The sequence below is a fragment of the Oryctolagus cuniculus genome, chromosome 1, assembly GCF_964237555.1.
Source record: "Oryctolagus cuniculus chromosome 1, mOryCun1.1, whole genome shotgun sequence".
NCBI classification, from domain to species: Eukaryota; Metazoa; Chordata; class Mammalia; order Lagomorpha; family Leporidae; genus Oryctolagus; species Oryctolagus cuniculus.
Genome location: NC_091432.1, coordinates 233,487,888 through 233,507,773, shown reverse-complemented (window position 1 = coordinate 233,507,773; position 19,886 = coordinate 233,487,888). Strand labels below are relative to the sequence as shown.

At 62.2% G+C, this 19,886-nt stretch overlaps 1 protein-coding gene across 4 annotated transcripts in view; it reads right to left on the bottom strand.

Moving 5' to 3' along the window:
* Positions 1 to 6,028: 6,028 nt before the first annotated feature.
* ABL1 (ABL proto-oncogene 1, non-receptor tyrosine kinase) overlaps positions 6,029 to 19,886 on the bottom strand; it is a 144,350-nt gene continuing 130,492 nt past the window's right edge. For all 4 annotated transcript variants that reach the window (XM_051835402.2, XM_051835403.2, XM_051835405.2 and 1 more), the window contains exons 5-11: positions 17,603 to 17,687; positions 15,572 to 15,749; positions 13,660 to 13,844; positions 11,356 to 11,508; positions 9,622 to 9,711; positions 9,238 to 9,384; positions 6,029 to 7,831 (exon numbers count right to left, since the gene is read on the bottom strand). In XM_051835402.2, coding sequence (XP_051691362.1) covers positions 6,171 to 7,831; positions 9,238 to 9,384; positions 9,622 to 9,711; positions 11,356 to 11,508; positions 13,660 to 13,844; positions 15,572 to 15,749; positions 17,603 to 17,687 — 2,499 coding nt within the window. In that variant the 3' untranslated portion in view covers positions 6,029 to 6,170. The remainder of the gene's footprint in view (positions 7,832 to 9,237; positions 9,385 to 9,621; positions 9,712 to 11,355; positions 11,509 to 13,659; positions 13,845 to 15,571; positions 15,750 to 17,602; positions 17,688 to 19,886) is intronic.

Here is a 19,886-nt window from a genome sequence, read left to right as displayed (position 1 = left end):
ATCAAGGCCGGAGCAGGTGCAGACGGAAGGCAGAGGGCACAGGGAGGCCCTGGAGCCTGGGCCCCGACCCACCCCCGCCTGCCCACTTCGTGTTCTTTGAGAGGAACACAGTTCCAGGAGCTCCGGACACCCAGGCTGTGCTGCCTGCGTATGCACTGCTGTTTCTTTTTTTTAAATGTCTGTTTCATCTACTTGACAGACAGGCAGACACACAGTCTCCAATGCTGGATCACTCCCTAAATGCCTGCAACAGCCAGGGCTCAGTTAAGCTGAAGCCAGGAGAGCCCGGGGCTCCCACCGGGGCGGCAGCGGCCCAAGCACTGCAGCCATCACTCTGCCGCCTCCCAGACGCATCGGCAGGCATCCGGATAAAGCGGAGCAGCCAGGGCTCACAGCGGCACTCCGACGTGGGACGCGGGTGTCACAGGCGGCGGCTTAGCCCGCTGCGCCCCAAGGCCAGTCCCTGAACTGGCTTTTTTTTTTTTTTTAATTTATTTTTTTTTTTGACAGGCAGAGTGGACAGTGAGAGAGAGAGACAGAGAGAAAGGTCTTCCTTTGCCGTTGGTTCACCCTCCAATGGCCGCCGCGGCCAGCGCGCTGCGGCCGGCGCACCGCGCTGATCCGATGGCAGGAGCCAGGAGCCAGGTGCTTTTCCTGGTCTCCCATGGGGTGCAGGGCCCAAGCACCTGGGCCATCCTCCACTGCACTCCCTGGCCACAGCAGAGGGCTGGCCTGGAAGAGGGGCAACCGGGACAGAATCCGGCGCCCCGACCGGGACTAGAACCTGGTGTGCCGGCGCCGCTAGGCGGAGGATTAGCCTAGTGAGCCGCGGCGCCGGCCCCTGAACTGGCTTTTTAAGATTTATTTTTTGAAAGAATTACAGAGAGAGGGGAGAGAGAGAGAGAGAGAGAGAGAGAGGTCTTCCATCTGCTGGTTCACTCCCCAGATGGCCGCTATGGCCGGAGCTGCGCCGATCCGAAGCCAGGAGCCAGGAGCTTCCTCCAGGTCTCCCACGTGCGTGCAGGGGCCCAAGGACTTGGGCCATCTTCCACTGCTTTCCCAGGCCATAGCAGAGAGCTGGATCGGAAGTGGAGCAGCCGGGACGTGAACTGGCGCCCATGTGGGATGCCGGCACTGCAGGCAGCAGCTTTACCTGCTACGCCACAGCGCTGGGCCCTGACCTGGCTGTTTTTCCATCTGGCAGCATTAGGTTTGCCTTGATGGAGGAACCTGGGTGAGGACAAGGCAGGCCGGGGAGGCCTTCACAGCGGTGGGTACGCTGTCTCTGCTGTTGCCCTTGACAATCGAGAGCTCTTCATCCCAGTTCACTGTCCACCCGGAACCTCGGAACACCCGTGGTGCTAGGGCACTGCTCTGTATCAGCTCCCACGCCTGGCCCCACTGCCAGCCCACTGTCGTGGGCGGAGCCTCTGGAGCCTCCGCCCCACCCGTTTTCTGCTGCTCTGAGCAGGTCGGTGCATACGCAGCCCTCGGGCCCAGAGCGCCCAAGACACAAGCAAGCCCTCATCATGCTGTGCGCATTGAAAGACGAACCATGAGGACGGATGGGAAACACCTCTGATGTACCGTTCTGTATGTTTGAAATGAGAATAAAACGAGGGGCTGGTGCTGTGGCGCAGTGGGCTAAGCCCCGGCCTGCAGTGCTGGCATCCCATATGGGCGCAGGTTCAAGTCCCAGCTGCTCCTCTTCCGATCCAGCTCTCTGTTGTGGCCTGGGAAAGCAGTGGAAGATGGCCCACTTGGGCCCCTGCACCCGCGTGGGAGACCCAGAAGAAGCTCCTGGCTCCTGGCTCTGGATCGGCTCAGCTCCGGCTGTTGGCAGCCATCTGGGGACTGAACCAGCAGATGGAAGACCTCTCTGTCTCTCCCTCTCCCTCTATCTGTGACTCTTTCAAATAAATATTTAAAAAAGAAAAATAAAACACGGAATTCCATGCTTCCCCTGTGAACAGGAAGCAGCCACCTGCTCCAGGGCCATGCCTCTGCACAAACAGCAGCGGAGACCCTGGCATGGCCGCCCGCAGCCCCCGGGAGGCCTCCTGCACTATCTTAGAGCCGCACCTGTTACAGCAGTGTGAACTGGACAGGTCAGGTGGCCACCAGAGGTGAGGGCAGGGGCTGACAGCGGGACCCTGTGCCGTCTTGTCCCCCCTGCCCCGACTGCTTCCGCACCAAGAAAACTGACAGCTTGGCTCCCAGGGGCACCCCAGGGATGGAGGCCCCTGAGCTGTGTGGCGGCTCTCCCCATCTCTGTCGTCCCCCACGCCGACACAGGACCCCGGCCCCTCCCCGTCTCTGTCGTCCCCCACGCCTACACAGGACCCCCGGCCCCTCCCCGTCTCTGTCGTCCCCCACGCCGACACAGGACCCCGGCCCCTCCCCGTCTCTGTCATCCCCCACGCCGACACAGGACCCCCGGCCCCTCCCCGTCTCTGTCGTCCCCCACGCTGACACAGGACCCCCGGCCCCTCCCTGTCCGTCCCCCACACTGATACAGGACCCCCGGCCCCTCCCCGTCTCTGTCGTCCCCCACGCCGACACAGGACCCCCAGCCCCTCCCCGTCTCTATCGTCCCCCACACTGACACAGGACCCCCAGCCCCTCCCCATCCGTCCCCTCCATCACCACAGGACCCCCGGCCCCTCCCCATCTCTATCGTCCCCCACGCTGACACAGGACCCCCGGCCCCCCCCGTCCGTCCCCTCCACCACCACAGGACCCCCGGCCCCTCCCCGTCTCTATCGTCCCCCACACTGACACAGGACCCCCGTCCCCTCCCCATCCGTCCCCTCCACCACCACAGGACCCCCGGCCCCTCCCTGTCCATCCCCTCCACCACCACAGGACCCCCGGCCCCTCCCCATCTCTATCGTCCCCGACGCCTACACAGGACCCCCGGCCCCTCCCCGTCTCTGTCGTCCCCCACACTGATACAGGACCCCGGCCCCTCCCCGTCTCTGTCGTCCCCCACGCCTACACAGGACCCCGGCCCCTCCCCGTCTCTGTCATCCCCCACGCCGACACAGGACCCCGGCCCCTCCCCGTCTCTGTCGTCCCCCATGCCGACACAGGACTCCCGGCCCCTCCCCGTCCATTCCCCACGCTGACACAGGACCCCCGGCCCCTCCCTGTCCGTCCCCCACACTGATACAGGACCCCCGGCCCCTCCCCATCTCTATCGTCCCCCACGCAGACACAGGACCCCGCCCGCCGGCCTTTCTTCTGGCCATGCACATCTGGGTTGTTTTCAGGTTTTTGATTTCAAAAAAGAATTTTTTTAATTTGAAAGGTAGAAGCGACAAGAGATCAATTGACATTCCATGCACTGGTTTACCCCCAAGTGGCCTGCAGTTGGGACCGGACGTGGCGGGAGCCAGGAGCCAGGACCTCTACCCTGGCTTCCACAGGGGCGGCAGGGGCCCAGGGACTCACTGGCTCCCTCGTGCGTCAGCAGCGGGGACCCTGGTGGGCACTCCGATATGGAGCGCCAGCCTCGCAAGCTGCGGCTTAAACTGCTGTCTCCCGACTTCCTACAACTTTTTAACACGTTAGGTTGGTTTCCGTGACCCCAGCTCCTCTGGTGGCTTGATCCCTGGGTCCTGAGACTTGACGAACCCCGCCATGCGTGCTCACATCACACGCGCGCTCTGGGGCTGGGACCGACTGTTTGCATTACTCTCTCTAGAGGCGAAGAAACCAGTGTTTCCCACGGCCAACCACGGCCAACCACGGCCAACCACGGCCAGGCCACCCTGAGTTCACTCGCTCGTGGGCGGTTACCTGTGAGAGCAGACACCGGACAAGTCACCCGGCTCAGCGTCGGGAACGGAGTGGCCACGGCCATGGCTGAGGCTGAGGCTGAAGGCTCCCCATCAGGCCCTGGACGCAGTGGCCATCTGGTGACCGTGGCTGTCACCAGGACTGCTCTGCGTGTCCCTTCAGACCTGGGAGCAGCCACTCAAGGGGAGAAAAGCCCTGGTCCAGTGATGGCTCCACCGCTGAGGAGCCGCAGGCCTGGCCTCGGCTCTGTCCCCGTGAAACCAGACCAGGAGGCTCCGGTGCCTGGGGTGGGGTGCGGCTCCTCCGAATTCACACCATGCGGCCCCACAGTTCCGGTCCCAGCAGCTGCTTCCAGCCCCCGCACCTGCCACCAGCACGTCTCACGGCCCAGGGACGAGGCTGCACTGACCCGTGCTCTCCCGGCACGCTTTGCTGAGCGGGATGTGCGCCCTCTGACAAGTGTGCCGGCTTCAACATTATCAGAGGGCGCTGCCGGCTCCCCCGCACTGAGGAAATCGGCAGCCCCCCACCTGACAGTCCCCTGGGGGCTGCAGTGTGGCGCACAAGCTGGGGGCACCCAGGGCTGCGGGCGGGGATGGAAAGTGGATGCAAAGGCACACATGGGTGGGAGGGGCAAGGAACCGGGACATGCCCCACCCCCCCCCAGCACTTTAAGGATGAGGGGGTGGCCAGTGAGGCTGCCATGAGCTGGGCAGCTGGCAAATACATGCCGAGGACACACAGGGCCCGGGTGCAGGGCAGCCAGGGCCTGGCAAACGGCCGGGGAGGAGAAGCCACGGGATGAGCCTGGGCGGCAGCGGGCAGCAAAGAACCCACGGCCACCCCACCCGTGCGGGACTTTAGCCCCAAAGCACTGGGCAGCTTGGCACACCAAAGAGGGACCGTGGCCTGGAGCAATCCGCCTGGGAGCCCAATGTTGTAAACAGTTCTTTATTTAAAAAACACAACAGAGTCATATACAGAAACAAAATGTAACTGGACCGAGAGGAGGGGGGCACCATAGGCATTCCAGACAGAGGACAGTGGGAAACTATTTATAAAAGAGTGTAATACCAAGGTATAAATGCAAAATATAGTGGCACATGTTAACAGAAGGCGACGCCAGGACCTCGCGCCACGTGGCCTGTTCTGGGTCTGCAAGGCCGCTGTCGGTGTTGGGGTGCCCCCTGGGCACACTGCGACCCTAGGGAGCTAAGACACAGGTTCAGGTGGTCACTGTGCAAACAGGGGCTGTGCAGGGCTGCCGGATCCAGGGGCCCACTCCCCGCACCGGCTGCTCTGGGTCAAGGTCAAGGAAGAGTCAGGGTCTGCACACCTCAGCTCGGGCTTAAGTAGCCCTGGGAAGACACCAAGGCTGGCTCTTTAAAGCACTCCCTGGGGTTTGGTTTGTGGTTTTCCTAAGGCTCCCGGATGACCCCACAGAAACGTTAGGCCAAGTGTCACTCAGGGTAATTAAATAAGAGACACCCGCCCCGTTCAGGGGTGTGCCAGCTCTGCTCAGACCCCCCCCCCCCGGTGTGTGCTGGTGCCCAGTGGCAGCTCCTTTCCGGGAGAAGTCAGCAACTGTCGCCAAGGACGGGGCCCCAAAGGATCCACTTCGTCTTGGATGAGGAGGGGGAGGGAGGTTGGTCAGGAATGCAGATCCTTCCACGGCACGGGGCCAGGCCTGCCCCAGCTGGTCACCCAGCAAGCTGCTGCCTCAGGACAGCGACCCTGCACCCTCCAGACTCAAGCTTCCTACCCAGGATTCACAGTGCACGTCACATGAGAACAGGAACTGGGCCTGGGGACACGGCGTGGACAGACGGCGGGGACACCCCCGCCTTCACCCCCCAGCCCCTGCCTGCCCGGGCCCGCAGGCTGGCTGGCTCTGGCCCTGTGTGCCCCCGTGCAGAGCGGGACCGGCAGCAGCGCGCAGCCTGCCCGGGCCGGGGTCCTCCATTGCGGGCTTCACCCGGGGGACGCGAGGCCGGTGGGCCTGGAGGTGGCACCCGGGGGACGCGAGGCCGGTGGGCCTGGAGGTGGCACCCGGGAGACGCGAGGCCGGTGGGCCTGGAGGTGGCACCCGGGAGACGCGAGGCCGGTGGGCCTGGAGGTGGCAAGGCTCCTGTTCGTGAGGGAAACGGCAGCGAAGGCACCGAGTGGAGCGACCTCCCCAGCTGGCCGAGGGCTCGGCGCGGTCTGAAGCCGCCCCGGCGTGCCAGCCGCGGTCCACGGAGGCCCTCCCCGAGGGTGGGGGCGGCGGGGCTGGCGCAGGACAGCTGGTGCACAACCCGGGCAGCCAGAGCCGGCCGCCGGCGTGGGAGCAGGTGCGGGCGAGCCCTCGCGGGCTGCAGGCCTGGCTCCTGCTACCTCTGCACGATGTCGCTGATCTCCCTCACGGAGCTGAGCAGCTTGCTGAAGTCCTGCGTGGCCGCCGGGCCGCCGCCCGCCGCCGCCGGGCAGATCTGCAGCTCCCGCAGGTTGCTCTCCAGTTTGTTGATGGCCTCTCGGAAGGCGAACTTGTTCCTCATCTGCTGGATGGAATCCACGTAGCTCACGCAGAACGTGTAGAGGTTTTTGCCGGCCTCCAGCACGGCGCTGTGGCTGGCCATCTGCTCCGAGTTCCTGGAGATGGCCAGGCACAGGGCCTCGGTGCTGTCCAGAACCACGCCCTTGGTGATGGTGCCGCTGGCGATGCGCTCTGGGGGCTGGCGGGTTTTCCTAAGAGACACGCGCGTGGATATGAGCGGGATAAAGGCGGTGGAAGATGGCTGGTCGGCCGCTGCCGGCAGCGAGGCGGGGGTGGGGGCCGAGTTGGCGGGGGTCCCCGAGGGCTTGGGGCCCGACTGTGGCTTTGGTACGGACGGCAGCACAGGCCTTTTGAGGCTGTCCCCTGGCTGGCCGGGCTTGGTGGCCTCACAGCTCGCTGCCTCCCCAGCCGCCTCCTGGCTCGGGCTCTGAGAGGGTTTCCCGGCTCTCCCCACAGGGGCTGGGGGAGGCGGCGGGGCGGGTTTGAGCTTGGACAACTTCCCCTTGTCTCTCCCCGGTGACTCGGAGGCGTGCTTGTGCCTCCTCACTCGGGGCTCCTCACCGGGGCCCTTGCCGGGGCCCCCAGGCGCGCCTGACGCTGCCCTGCTGGGAGGGGGCCCTGGCTCGGTGGCGGCAGCAGTGGTCCCCAGGGCACCGCCCTTCCCGGCCTCGTCCTTGTGGGGGGCTGCAGAGGCAGCAGCCACCGAGACCTGCCGCCGCTGGAGCTTCGGAGTCAGGCCGGGAGGGCTGGAGCCCGGGCTGCCGTCGGCCGCGGCGTCTCTGAAGACCTCGTCCCCGGCTTCCTCGCTCTTTTTCGCCAGCCTGGGCGGGGGGGTCACGGTGCCTCTGGTCACCTGGTCGCACCTGTTCTCGCTGGCCCGCTTCCGAGGCAAAGCTGGCTTTTCGCTTTTGTGTCCTCCAAACGTGGACGAGTCGAACTGCCTCCCGGTGGACTGCAGGTCCCGCGGCAGCGTGACCGACCTCCACTCTGCGTCCTTGGCCCCGTGCGGCACGCAGGAGGCGGAGCAGGAGCGCAGGAAGCGCTTGCTGGAGCCGCCGCCGCTCTCCTCTTCACCGGCCGCCAAGCGGCTGCCGGTCATTGTGCTGGACTTCTGCCACAGGTGCGGGGACCGGAAGCCCGAGCCCCCGGCCTCCCGGCAGGCCCCGTTGGGAACGCCGGCGCCGTTGCTGGCTTTGGGGGCCTTGGCTGGCTCGGTGGCGTCTGAGGGGGCGAGGGGCGGCGCCCCGTTGCTGACGTCCCGGCCCTCGTCCTCGCCGGGGCCCCTGCGCTCCTGCGGGCCGTCCATCTCTCGGAAGGAGCTGCTGCGCTTCGGGGGCGTCGGAGCCGTCTTCTTCTTCTTCTTGATCAAGGCGCTGAACAGGTTGGTCTTCTTGTCTTTGGGGAGGAGGCGCTCGTCCTCATTCAGGCCGCCGTCCGGGGGGCCTCGCTCTTTCCGAGGGAGCAGTGGAGACACGGCAGGCTCGTGGTCCAGGGCATCTGCAAGGCACAGGAAGCGGTGAGTGACCCCGAGCCGCAGCTGCCCCTGCGCTCTCCCGGGGCCCCGCCAGCTCGGCCACCTGCTGCTGCCGGCTCAAACGGAGCACAGGCAAAGCTCGGGCCGCGCTGCGGGAGGAAAGGTGCGTGGGGCTGTGGGGCTGAGGCTCGGCCGCTGGCCTGGAACCTCTCACCACCAGGCGAGGGCCCCGGTGCCTCAGTGGACAGGAGCTGGCGAGGGCCTGGCCCCGTCCCTGCAGAGCCCTCACAGCAAGGACAAGGCCACACGGCGCGTCGGAACGCTGGCTCCCGGACAGGGGGCCGTGCTGCCTGCGGGGAGTAGCCCGGCGGGCAGCCACCACGCTGGTCTGTGGGAAACAGTGATGCCCTCTGACCATTTCTAAATGGTTCTTAACTACCCAGAGTGGGGGGTAAGAGATCTTCCCGGAGCTGGATTCTCCCTGCCTGGTGGCTGGGAGGGATTCAGTGTCAGCCCTGGAACTCGGGGCGGGGCAGTGCGGTGTGGGGAGTCAGAGAAGGCCGAGGACCCCCACCGTAATCCGCCGAAGGGGGGTGAGCAGAGTGGAATTCCGGCGACTCAGCCTGCAACCCTCCTGGCCTGGGCGAGAACGCGCCTCTGAAGGCCCCACAGAGGGGCTCTGGCGGGCACAGGTGGGCAGGACCGTTCACCACTGGGCTTTCACCAGGTACACGACATGTTCCCATGGGGGCTCTCCCCACAGCTCAACCACCTGGACCCCCAACACAGGGGTGAGGGACAAAGGTCCTAGGGCATCCACAGGCCACGGCTTCCACAGCAGGGTGAAAAGAAGGCCTAGCCGGCTCTGGAGAGAAAGTCTTACATTTTGGGTTTATTTCTCATGTCATGCATATTTTGGGGTGCACACTGCAATGTACACACATTCGTGCAGCCATGTATAGCACACACACGCACACACACTCTCTCTCTTTCTCTCTCGGGCTGTGCTGACCCCGCTGCCTGGCCCACCCAGGACTGCTGGCTCGGGGCAACCACTAACTCAGGGCAGAGCCTGCACACAGGAGGCCGAGAGGAACCCTGAGGAAGCAGGAGGCCGCGGCGGCCGTGCGCTTCTCCTGCCAGCGCCCCCCAGAGCAGCTCTCCCCGCTGGGTCAGCAACGCTCCCTGTCCTGAGTGCCTGGGGAGAGCAGCCACACGTGCCGAGGGCCACACGTGACAGGCACCCACCACCTGCCGAAGCCTAAGCCAATGGCTCCTCGGCGACTCCCCGGGGAGAGCTCTCCCCTTTCCAAGGCTGGCTGCCGCCCTCCGTGCCTGGCCCACCCACAGTCTCCCATCCAGGTGTGGACGCTCCCTGGGCCTCCCGCGGGAGCAGGAGAGGGAAGGGGCGGGGTGGGTGGAGACGTACCGCTCTCGCCCTGGCCCTTGGAGTGGGGCGCGTCGGCGGCGTCGGCGGCTCTCCTGGCGGTTCTGGTCTTGGTGGGCAGTTCTGGGGCCTGCAGCAAGGCGCTCGCGGCCCCCCGTGCGCCCCGTCTCCCCAGCTCCTTTTCCACTTCTAAATCACACACAACACAAAGCCAGCAGCGTCAGCCCCGGGCCAGCTCTTCCACTAGGAGGAGAGTGGTCATCTCCACAGAGCTACAGCACAGGCACAGGTGCGCAGACGTCCGACGCCAACGCCTCTGCCCGCCGCAAGCCGAGGCCCTGGGCTGGAGTCCCACATGGGCGCCCCCAAGCCAACCTCCCCCGCTGGTCCCCCCACCCACAGGCCCCCTGGGGGTGGACATTTTACCATCTGAGATACTGGATTCTTGGAACATCGTTTCAAAAGCTTGGTGGATTTCAGCAAAGGAGGGCCGGTCTGAGGGACTCCACTGCCAACCTAGACAGACGAGACCAGGTCAGGCCACCGTGAGGCCGCGCCAGCAAGCACGGGGGGCCGGGGCCGGCACCCTCAGGAACAGTCTGGAGACCGAAGCAGCACTCAAGCCCTGCTAGCATCGTTTCCTGTGACAACTGAAACAGACGATCGCCACTGTGTCCTATTACAGACATGAAGACACTGGGATGGCGTCAGATGCTGGCAGGAACGGGGACTCCAAGCCCAGAGAGACGCTGACAGGCGCAGCAGCACCCACAGACGCACTCTCCCACTGCACTCTGGGAGGTGCAGCTAACGACTACACTTCCTGATTATCCAAGTTGGAAGCCCGCATCAGTAAAGAACGCTAATTAAAACAAGCCGGCACTGGGTAATTAACATGAATGACAGACGGGCAGGAATTCGGTGCAGTGGTTAAGACGTGACATGGGATGCCCATGGCCCACATCACAGTGCCAGGGTTTGAGTCCTGGTTCTGCTTCTGATCCAGTTTCCTGGGAGGCACAGGTAGAGGCTCAAGTCCTTGGGCTACTGCCACTCATGTGGTTGACCCTGAACAAGCTCCGGGATCCTGGCTGCTCTGCTTCCAGGGCAGCTTCCTGATAACTTGTGCCTGGGAAAGCAGAGGAAGATGGCCCACGTGTTTGGGCCCCTGCATCCACATGGGAGACCTGGAAGAAGCTCCTGGGTCCTGGCTTTTGGCCTGGTCCAGCCCCAGCTGTTGTGGCCATTTGGGGAGAGAACCAATGGATGCAAGGCCTGCCTCTCTGTCTCTCCCCCTCTCTCTATAACTCTGCCTTTCAAATAAATAAATCTTTTTCAAAAAAGTTAAAATGCCTGCAGTTATCAAAAGTACCAGTGTAGGAGCAGAGGGACAGGTGTAAGGATGTCCACTCCTGTCTTTCTTACAATGGAAAGACCAAACAAATATATAAAACAATCAATCGCTCATCAATAGAGAACTGGATGGATGAATGGATTGTTCAATGGAATGAAATAGGAGGAGGGCGAAGGGGACTTGAAAACCCAGGCATGGAAAGCCCACACCTGCTACTAACTCACAGGCACGCGCACACGCCCACACGAGCACGAGTGATGCCACGGCACGGAAGTGAAGGGGCAGTCCCGCCCCGAGGGGTGGTCCTCCGAGCACAGCACTCAGGGCTGAGGAGAAACCCAGGTTTGGGTAGGCAGCGTTTGTGCGCAATGTATGAACAAACACACAAGCATTAAAGAAAGTGAAAAAGATATACATCCAGGGGCCAGCGCTGTGGCGTAGCGGGTAAAGCCACGGCCTGCAGTGCCGGCATCCTATATGGGCGTGGGTTCAAGTCCTGGCTGCTCCACTTCCAATCCAGCTCTCTGCTAAGACCTGGGAAAGCAGCAGAAGATGGCCCAAGTGCTTGGGCCCCTGCACCCGCGTGGAGACCTGGATGGAGCTCCTGGCTTTGGATCAACCCAGCTCCGGCCGTTGTAGCCATCTGGGGAGTAAAATAGCGAATGGAAGACCTCTCTCTCTGCCTCTGCCTTTTAAATAAATCAATCTTTTGAATACACAGACACACAGACACACACACACACGCACGCTCCCCGCGGCCTCTGCGCGGCCCTCACGCCGCCCCCCAGACTGGCGCCGGGGCTCACATGCTCGCATGAGTTCGTAGACCTTCTCCGGGCAGCCTTCCGGGCGCTCCATGCGGTAATCCTTCTCCAGCAGCTCATAGACCTGGGACAGGTCGATCCCCGGGTACGGCGACATGCCGTAGGTGGCGATTTCCCAAAGCAGCACTCCAAACGCTAAAAGGAAGGAGAAGGAGGCTGGAAGGCTCACGCCACTGCAGCAGACACGCCAGGGGCACCCGCAGAGGCAGCCCCGCTGGTCCCGCACGAACCACCAGCACCCTGGGCAGCGCAGACAGGAGAGTGCCTGACACGGACGGAAAACACTGCGGGAGGGAAGACGGCGAAGCCATCAGCCCCCCGGGGCCTTTCAGCCAATGCAACCACCTCGCGGGATGTGGGGTGTCAGGAGCCTGGGCCGGCAAACAGGCAGCCACAGTCTACGCACAGGTCTGTGGCCGGCTAGCTGTGCGCCCAGCACAGGCCGCCGTGGCTCTGTGGCCGGCTAGCTGTGCACCCAGCACAGGCCGCAGTGGCTCTGTGGCCGGCTTGCTGTGTGCCCAGTACAGGCCACTCATTTCTAGGCGTACAGAATTATCTCCTCTGCCAACTCAAAAAACTGCCAAACAAATTTCATGGAATCTTTGTAAGTTTTGCAACCCCAGCTTATGGCCTTGACACTTCCTCCCCTGTTGAAGGAACCGGGGCTCCGCTGAGAAGCAGGGACTCAGGTGTGAGTGAGCCTTGTGCATCCTGCCATTCCAGACAGCATGGACATCATGGAAGACTCCAAGGGCAACTCCAAGAGGACCAGGAGTTACCCTGAAGCTCCCGCTGGCCGACGATGAGATACAGCGGGTTAAGCAGCTCCTGGGATTCCCCTCGTCCCACACAGGAGTGCCTGGTTCCAGTCCCGAACGCTCCATGCTTCTGATCCAGCTTTCAGCTAATGCACCCAGCACAGAGCAGATGACGGCCCAACGACTTGGGCCCTTGCCATCCACACAAGAGGCTGGGACAGCTCCTGGCTCCGGGCTGAGCTCCGGCTGTCCCAGGCATTTGGGGAGAGACCCGCAGACGGAAGATATACCTTGCTCCGTGTGTGGGTGTGTGTCTCCCCCTCTCTATGTGTCAGATAAAGCTCCCCGGTTCATAATGACATCAGCAGTGACAAACAACAAAACCTCACGGGGCACCACGGAGGGGCATCAACAGACCAGCTTATCTCAAAAACTGGTAAACAAAGGCAGAGGAGCAGGCACTCACCCTGCCGCTTCTACGCTAGTACTAGCACCAAGGCCCGGGCAGACAAGGGGAGGGGCTTCTTGCAGAGCAGCCTGCTAATAAGTGAGTGAGGAAAGACGGATCCAGGGAACCTCCTCCTGGCATCCCTTGTCAAGCAGCGCGTCTAGGCGCTGGGTGTCGGCACACGCGGACAGGACGCACTGCCGAGGACAGAGCACGCCACCTTCCCAAGTCCTGGTGGAAGAGGCCCAAGGCAGGCCCGGATGTGACGAAGCTGCCGACTCAGCGACCCAGCGACGGGACCCCAGAAGCAGCGGTGGCAGAGAAAACCCACCACGTGGGAAACTCAAGGACAAGCGACGGAGCTTCTGCATAAAAGGAAACCAAGGGAAAAAGGACACGGAGAGGGAGCCGTGGCTGGAGGCGGCTTCGGCAAAGACCGGCCAAGCACTGCGGGAACCACACCTGGATCTCAGTGCAAACTGTGAGAAACAGCCCGAGCTTCACAGTCCAGCTAGCTGGGAGCCGAACACCAGACACAAAATAACATGGGGCCTGGGATTCGCTTTTAAAAACATGAGGGTTGGGGGCCAGCACTGTGGCGCAGCGGGTTAAAACCTGCAGTGCCGGCATCCCGTATAGGCAGCGGTTCGAGCCCCGGCTGCTCCTCTTCCGATCCAGCTCTCTGCTGTGGCCTGGGAAAGCAGTGGAAGATGACCCAATAATAAGTTACAGCAAGCTATTCTGCATAACTGAGGAAGAAAAAGCTCACTCTCACTCTACCTTGACAAGAAAACAAAGGGGAAAGGATTTTAAATGACAAAGAAGCAGGCGGTTCCTGTGGTGTAGTGGTTGTTACGCTTGCCCTGGTTTGAAACCGGCTGGGAACAAATGGCCCTTTCTCTCTCTCTTTCTTCCTCTGCCTTTCAAATAGACAAAACGAATCAAAAGTAGAGAAATAAAGTGAGAAAGAAGGAGAAGTAATGGAGACCAGGGACTGGAAGGGAAAGAGCTGGTGCATGAGGCAGAGGAGAACGGAGCAAAGCCCCCCGGGAGTGGACTGCGCCGGGCAGCGGCTCTTACCCCACACGTCGGACTTGATGGAGAACTTGTTGTAGGCCAGGCTCTCCGGCGCGGTCCACTTGATGGGAAACTTGGCTCCGGCGTGGGCCGTGTAGGTGTCCCCTGTCATCAGCCTGCTCAGGCCAAAATCAGCCACCTTCACCAAGTGGTTTTCCCCTACCAGGCAGTTCCGGGCAGCAAGGTCCCTGGGAAGGAAGGTCACCGTGAGACCCCCAGGATTCGGCTGCCCAAATCCACCACCAGCAAGCGAAGGTGCAGAATTGGCGAGGCAGACGGCGTCGGCCCCTGCAGGCATTCAGACCCTGCAGGCTGGGGGCGGTGCCAGCCCCTGGGCGCATGGCCTGAGCCCCAGCACGGCGCCAGGGGCAGCCCGGGAGGCACTGAGACCTGCAGCAGGTTAGTTACCCTGTAAGGTGAGGATGATGATAAAGGCACCTACACCCTGGGGCTGCGCGCGATGAACGAACGTGTCAGGTGCTTCCAGCAATGCCTGGAGAGCAGCGGCGAGTTACGTAAGGGCGCCGTTACCGCTACTGCACGCTGGCACGGCAACCAACGCTCAGCCCAATCCTCCGTCACAAGGAACGTAGGTAGGACAGTCTCCACTTGTCCTACCCAGGCATGACCAGGACGGAGTAAAATAAAGCCCGGGCGCCTCCACCTAGATTCTGCCTCCTCCCTCCCTCTCTCTTCCTGATGCTCACCCAAATGCCTCCTCGCAACTCTCTTCCTCCCGCCTCCTGAGCCTCCAGGGAGGCAGCCGTTTAACCTCTGCTCCACGGATGTTAACCACAAATGCACAAGGCACACCGGGGTGCAGGAGTGCGAGGAGGCAGCCGCATGCAGCGACGGCTGCGCGGGAGCCTGGGCATCAGCAAGGAGAGAGGCATTAAACACGAAGAGCTGTGCCTAATGGGATTTCGGCAAAGCATCTTAAGTGTGCCTGAGTGAAGAGGGAGCAGACCAGCCGTGCACGGCAAACCAGGAGTCAGGAAATCTCAATGTGCAGCATCAGAGGGTTCACGTCCCGAGTGACGGGAGCATCTGGACCAGGCTCCTGTGGGGCACGGAAAATCTGAGGACGAGGAGCTGCCCGCGACTCCTGCGCCGCTCTGCTTCTCTGCACGGCAACCTCGTGTAGAGGTTTCACACTCGAGTTAACTGGGCAGGAAAGGCCACGCGGCGGCGCGGCAAACATCTCGTCTGCGACTCGGCGAGCCCATCAGGCTGCGTCCTGCATGGGCTGTCACTTTGCTAGGAGGCCATTTCCACCAGCAAAGAATGCAAAGCCCGAGGCAACTGGCACACTTGAAGGTCAAAGCACTCCAGGCTGCAGCGCCAGCAAGACGCTTAATTCAGGCCTCATACCTGCGTTCTGACAATCGTGGGAACACCCGCGAACCAGCTGACAGCAAGTCAAGTGGAGAGAAACGATAATAAAGACAAGGGAGGAAGCACACATGCACACACACACACAGTGCGCACACACACACATGCGCACGCACACACAGTGCGTACACACACGCACAGTGCATACATACACACACACGTGTGCACACACGCACACACAGCACGAGACCTCCGCAGCGCTGCTACGGCGAGCCTGCAGAAAAGCAGTGCCCACTGCCCCCAGGGCTGAGGAAGGCCGGCCCCGGGGACAGGGACACTGGTGTCAGAGGAGCTGCGAGGCGAGGAGGGACGCCTTTCACAACCTTCATTTACTGTTCTGCTCACTTCAAAATGGCTCACAAGCGAAAGGCTCCTTACCCCAGGGACTGACTGCTCCGCCAGTCCAGGGTGCAGGCCTGGCTGGAGTTAGTCCTGGGCGCATGCCAACGCTGGCCACGCCAGGAACCTGGCACCCATCTTTGCTCTGAGGTCCAGCGTGTGCGGGCGCCGCGGCCGCCCCTACCTGTGGATGAAGTTCTTCTTCTCCAGGTACTCCATGGCTGACGAGATCTGCGTGGCCATGTAGAGCAGCACCACAGCGTTCACCTCCTGCCGATTACACTCTCGCAAGTAGTCCAGCAGGTTCCCATAGGTCATGAACTCAGTGATTATGTAGAACGGGGGCTCCCGGGTGCAGACCCCTGCCGACCAGACAGCGAGCGAGCGAGCACTGAAGGGGGCTGCCACTAGAGATGCTCCTGGGGCCAGTGCCGGGGTGCAGTAGGTTAATTCTGCGCCTATGGCGCCGGCATCCCATATGGGCGCTGGTTCTAATCCTGGCTACTCCTCTCCTGATCCTGCTCTCTACTATGCCCTGGAGAGCCGTAGAAGATGGCCCAAGTGCTTGGGTCCCTGCACCCGTGTGGGAGACCCAGAAGAAGCTCCTGGCTCCTGGCTTCAGATTGGCTCAGCTCCAGCCATTGTGGCCATCTGGGGAGTGAACCAGTGGATGGAAGACCTCTCTGTCTCATCCTGTCTGTAACTCTACCTCTCAGATAAATAAATAAAAATCTGAGAGAGAGAGAGAGAGAGAGAGAGAGGCTCCTGAAACATAAACTCTGCACCTCTGCACCGATGTCCTGGGCCCCACTTCTTTTATTATTTTTTTTAAAAGATTTATTTATTTGAAAGGAAGATCAACTTATCCACTGGTTCACTCCCCAAATGGCTGCAATGGCAGGAGCTGGCTGGGCTGGTCCAAAGCCAGGAGCCAGGAGTTTCCTCCAGGTCTCCCATGCGGGTCAGGGGCCAACCACTTGGGCCATCTACTACTGCTTTCCCAGGCCACAGCAGGGAGCTGGATCGGAAGGGGAGCAGCCGGGTCTCAAACTGGCGCCCCTATGGGATGCCGGCACCATGGGCTGTGGCTGTACCTGGTATTCCACAGTGCCGGCCCCTCGGCCCACCTTCTACCATGGTTCCAGGCAGCAGCGGCTTGACACTGCTCCTGTGAGAGCGCGGCCTGCTCTCTGCTTCCTCTCAGGCCAGTGGACCAGAACCCACGCAGGCAGAGACCCAGCCCACAGGACCAGAACCCCTCAACAGAGACCCAGCCCACAGGACCGAGCCCGACGGTGGCGTCCACTGCAGAATCACCACCGTAAGAGTCCAGCAGGCACTTCCAGAAGCCGGCCTGAGAGCCACATGTGACTGCTTCTAGCAAAGCGTCCGTTTAGAGCAGCACCACTCTCGTCCCCTCACCCCTGTTTAGAGCAGCACCACTCTCGTCCCCTCTCACCCCTGTTTAGAGCAGTGCCACTCTCGTCCCCTCACCCCTGTTTAGAGCAGCACCACTCTCGTCCCCTCTCACCCCTGTTTAGAGCAGCGCCACTCTCGTCCCCTCTCACCCCTGTTTAGAGCAGCGCCACTCTCGTCCCCTCTCACCCCTGTTTAGAGCAGCACCACTCTCGTCCCCTCACCCCTGTTTAGAGCAGCGCCACTCTCGTCCCCTCTCACCCCTGTTTAGAGCAGCGCCACTCTCGTCCCCTCTCACCCCTGTTTAGAGCAGCGCCACTCTCGTCCCCTCACCCCTGTTTAGAGCAGCGCCACTCTCGTCCCCTCACCCCTGTTTAGAGCAGCACCACTCTCGTCCCCTCACCCCTGTTTAGAGCAGTGCTACTCTCGTCCCCTCTCACCCCTGTTTAGAGCAGCCACTCTCGTCCCCTCTCACCCCTGTTTAGAGCAGCCACTCTCGTCCCCTCTCACCCGTTTAGAGCAGCACCACTCTCGTCCCCTCACCCCTGTTTAGAGCAGCGCCACTCTCGTCCCCTCTCACCCCTGTTTAGAGCAGCACCACTCTTGTCCCCTCACCCCTGTTTAGAGCAGCGCCACTCTCGTCCCCTCTCACCCCTGTTTAGAGCAGCACCACTCTCGTCCCCTCACCCCTGCTTAGAGCAGCGCCACTCTCGTCCCCTCCCACAGCGGCCCTCTCCACGGAGAGCTGATGCCGCAGAGAGCAGGCGTGGAACCCGGGCCCCCCGGGAGCCCCACGTACCGAGCAGCTGCACCAGGTTGGGGTGCTTGATCTCCTTCATCACCGCGGCTTCCTTCAGGAACTCTTCCACCTCCATGGTGTCCTCCTGCGGACGAACACAGGGCTGAAGTCAGCCCGCACGCCGAGCAGGGGCGCACGCGGGAGGGCTCACACGCCCGGGCCCTCGCCTGACGGCACGGGCTCGGAGGCGCCACTCAGCCCAGCCGCACCTTTGCCTCTGGTGCTGAACTTGGGAATTCTCACCCAAGGCCAAAGGTCAAAGTCGGCTCACAGAGGCTACCCTCCAGAGGCTACTCCAGGCTGGAGCCAGGAGTCGGAGCGGGCAGTTCAATCCTCTGGAGCCCCTGCTTCTCAGGGCGCTCTGACCGACCAGTGACACGCTCACGCCAGCGCTGAGGCGTGAATGCTGCCAGAACCGCGGTCAGTGCTGGGCGCCAAGGGTCCTGCTTGGCCAGCAACGTGCTCCAAAGCTAACTCTCGAACCAGGCTTTCCGGGCAGGTGGAATACAACCGGTCACACACAGTGACGTCATTTCAGAGCTGCGGACCCTGCACGTTCCAGAACCTGGCAGGCGCGAACAGGCCAACAAGAGGGCTTCGGGCACCCTCTCCTCACCTGTGCTTCTCCCCCACCCTGCCAGCCTCAGTCCTTGCTTTCCTCTCAGAAAGATCAGTGTGAGTTTGTCTCCCCCTGCTGGAAGCACAGATCTGTGCTCGCGGGAACTCTAACTCCCCTGATGAGACCCTGTGCTGCTTTAGAAGAGAACTTTGCACTGCACCGTGAAATAAAGGAACCCGGACGCAAGCGCAGGCCGGTCATTTTCAGCCGGTCTCGTCCGTGCCTGCTGGGGAGGGGCCAGAGGCGGGTGGGCATCTGGCGGGGCAGCAGCGGGAAGAGGACGACTGACCGCTCTTACCAGCCTGCTGCTGCTGCCCCGCGGCCTCTCTGAACACCAGGACCCAGCTCAGGCTGGGAACGCCGGGCGCAGGGCCTGGGCGCTGGCCAGCCACACTGCCTCTCACGGCTGCTGTCTCGGGACGTGGACGGCACGTGCGCTCTCTGAGGAACACTGGGGCTTCTCCCAGATGCGTCCCCTCACCCACGCCCTCCTGCTTGGCGTGCACCCTCCAATGCAGGCACTGTAGCGTGGTGAGCAGCACTGGGCCTCCCCGCGCTCCTGAACAACGCCTAGTGCTCTCCGCTGGCCTGCGGCAGGGCCCGCCACGTCTACGTCCGGTTTCTAACCAAACGCTCCGAGGGCAAGGCGACGCGCACAGTGACGGACATAAAGAACACACCGCAGGGACGGGCAGAGTTTCTGGGCGGCTACAGACCAGGTGTGGGACTCGAAACTCACGGGCAATCCCAGGGGAAACAAGTTCACCAAGGGACCCCTCGAGCTCCAGTCCCCAAACAGCCCAAGAGCATGCAGCTCCACAGCCAGACAGCCCACGGCAAGGAACGGCCGCCCTCGCTGAGGCCAAGACAGACGGCTGCCGGCGCCTGTGCTGAGTCTCTGGCTATTTCTGCAGCCCCCAATGAGACCAATTCCCTGGGAGAAAAAATCTAAAAGCAAAACACACACCGTTGTGAGGGCGACTCGGCACTTCCTGCGCCCCCAGGAAGGAGGGTGAACGGGCCGGAGGCCTCGGGAAGGCACCGGGTGGGAGGCTCGGCGTCCCTGACCCCGCAGTCCTGAGGAGCTAACCCGGCAGAACGCTCCCCCACGTGGCCAACGAGGGCGATCCTGCAGCATTGTGACAGCAAAATACTGGAGGTAACCAGAGACCCATGGAGTCTGGCAAAGCAGGCCACCCCACAGCCAGCCGGCCTCACGTGTCCCGAGACACAGCAGGGGGACAGAGGTGCAGAGCAGTGCCCGCAACACGCTGCCGCACGGCTCAGTCACACACGCAGACCCAGCAAAGATGTGAACACGGGGGGGGGGGGGGGGGAAGAGAGGCAGGTACGAGCACACACTGCCCATGTGAAAAGCACACAAGGTTGTTTTCCTGTTTTAAAAGCAAATTTAGGGCCGGTGCTGTGGCACAGCGGGTTAAAGCCCAGGCCGCAGCGTCGGCATCCCACATGGGCACCGATTTGAGTCCTGGGTGCTCTGCTTCTGATCCAGCACCCTGCTAGTGCACCTGGGAAAGCAGTAGAAGACGGCCCAAGTCCTTGGGCCCTTGTACCCACGTGGGAGACTGGGAAGGAGCTCCTGGCCCTGGCTGTTGTAGCCACTGGAGAGTGAACCAGCAGCAGATGGAAGACTCTAACTCTTTA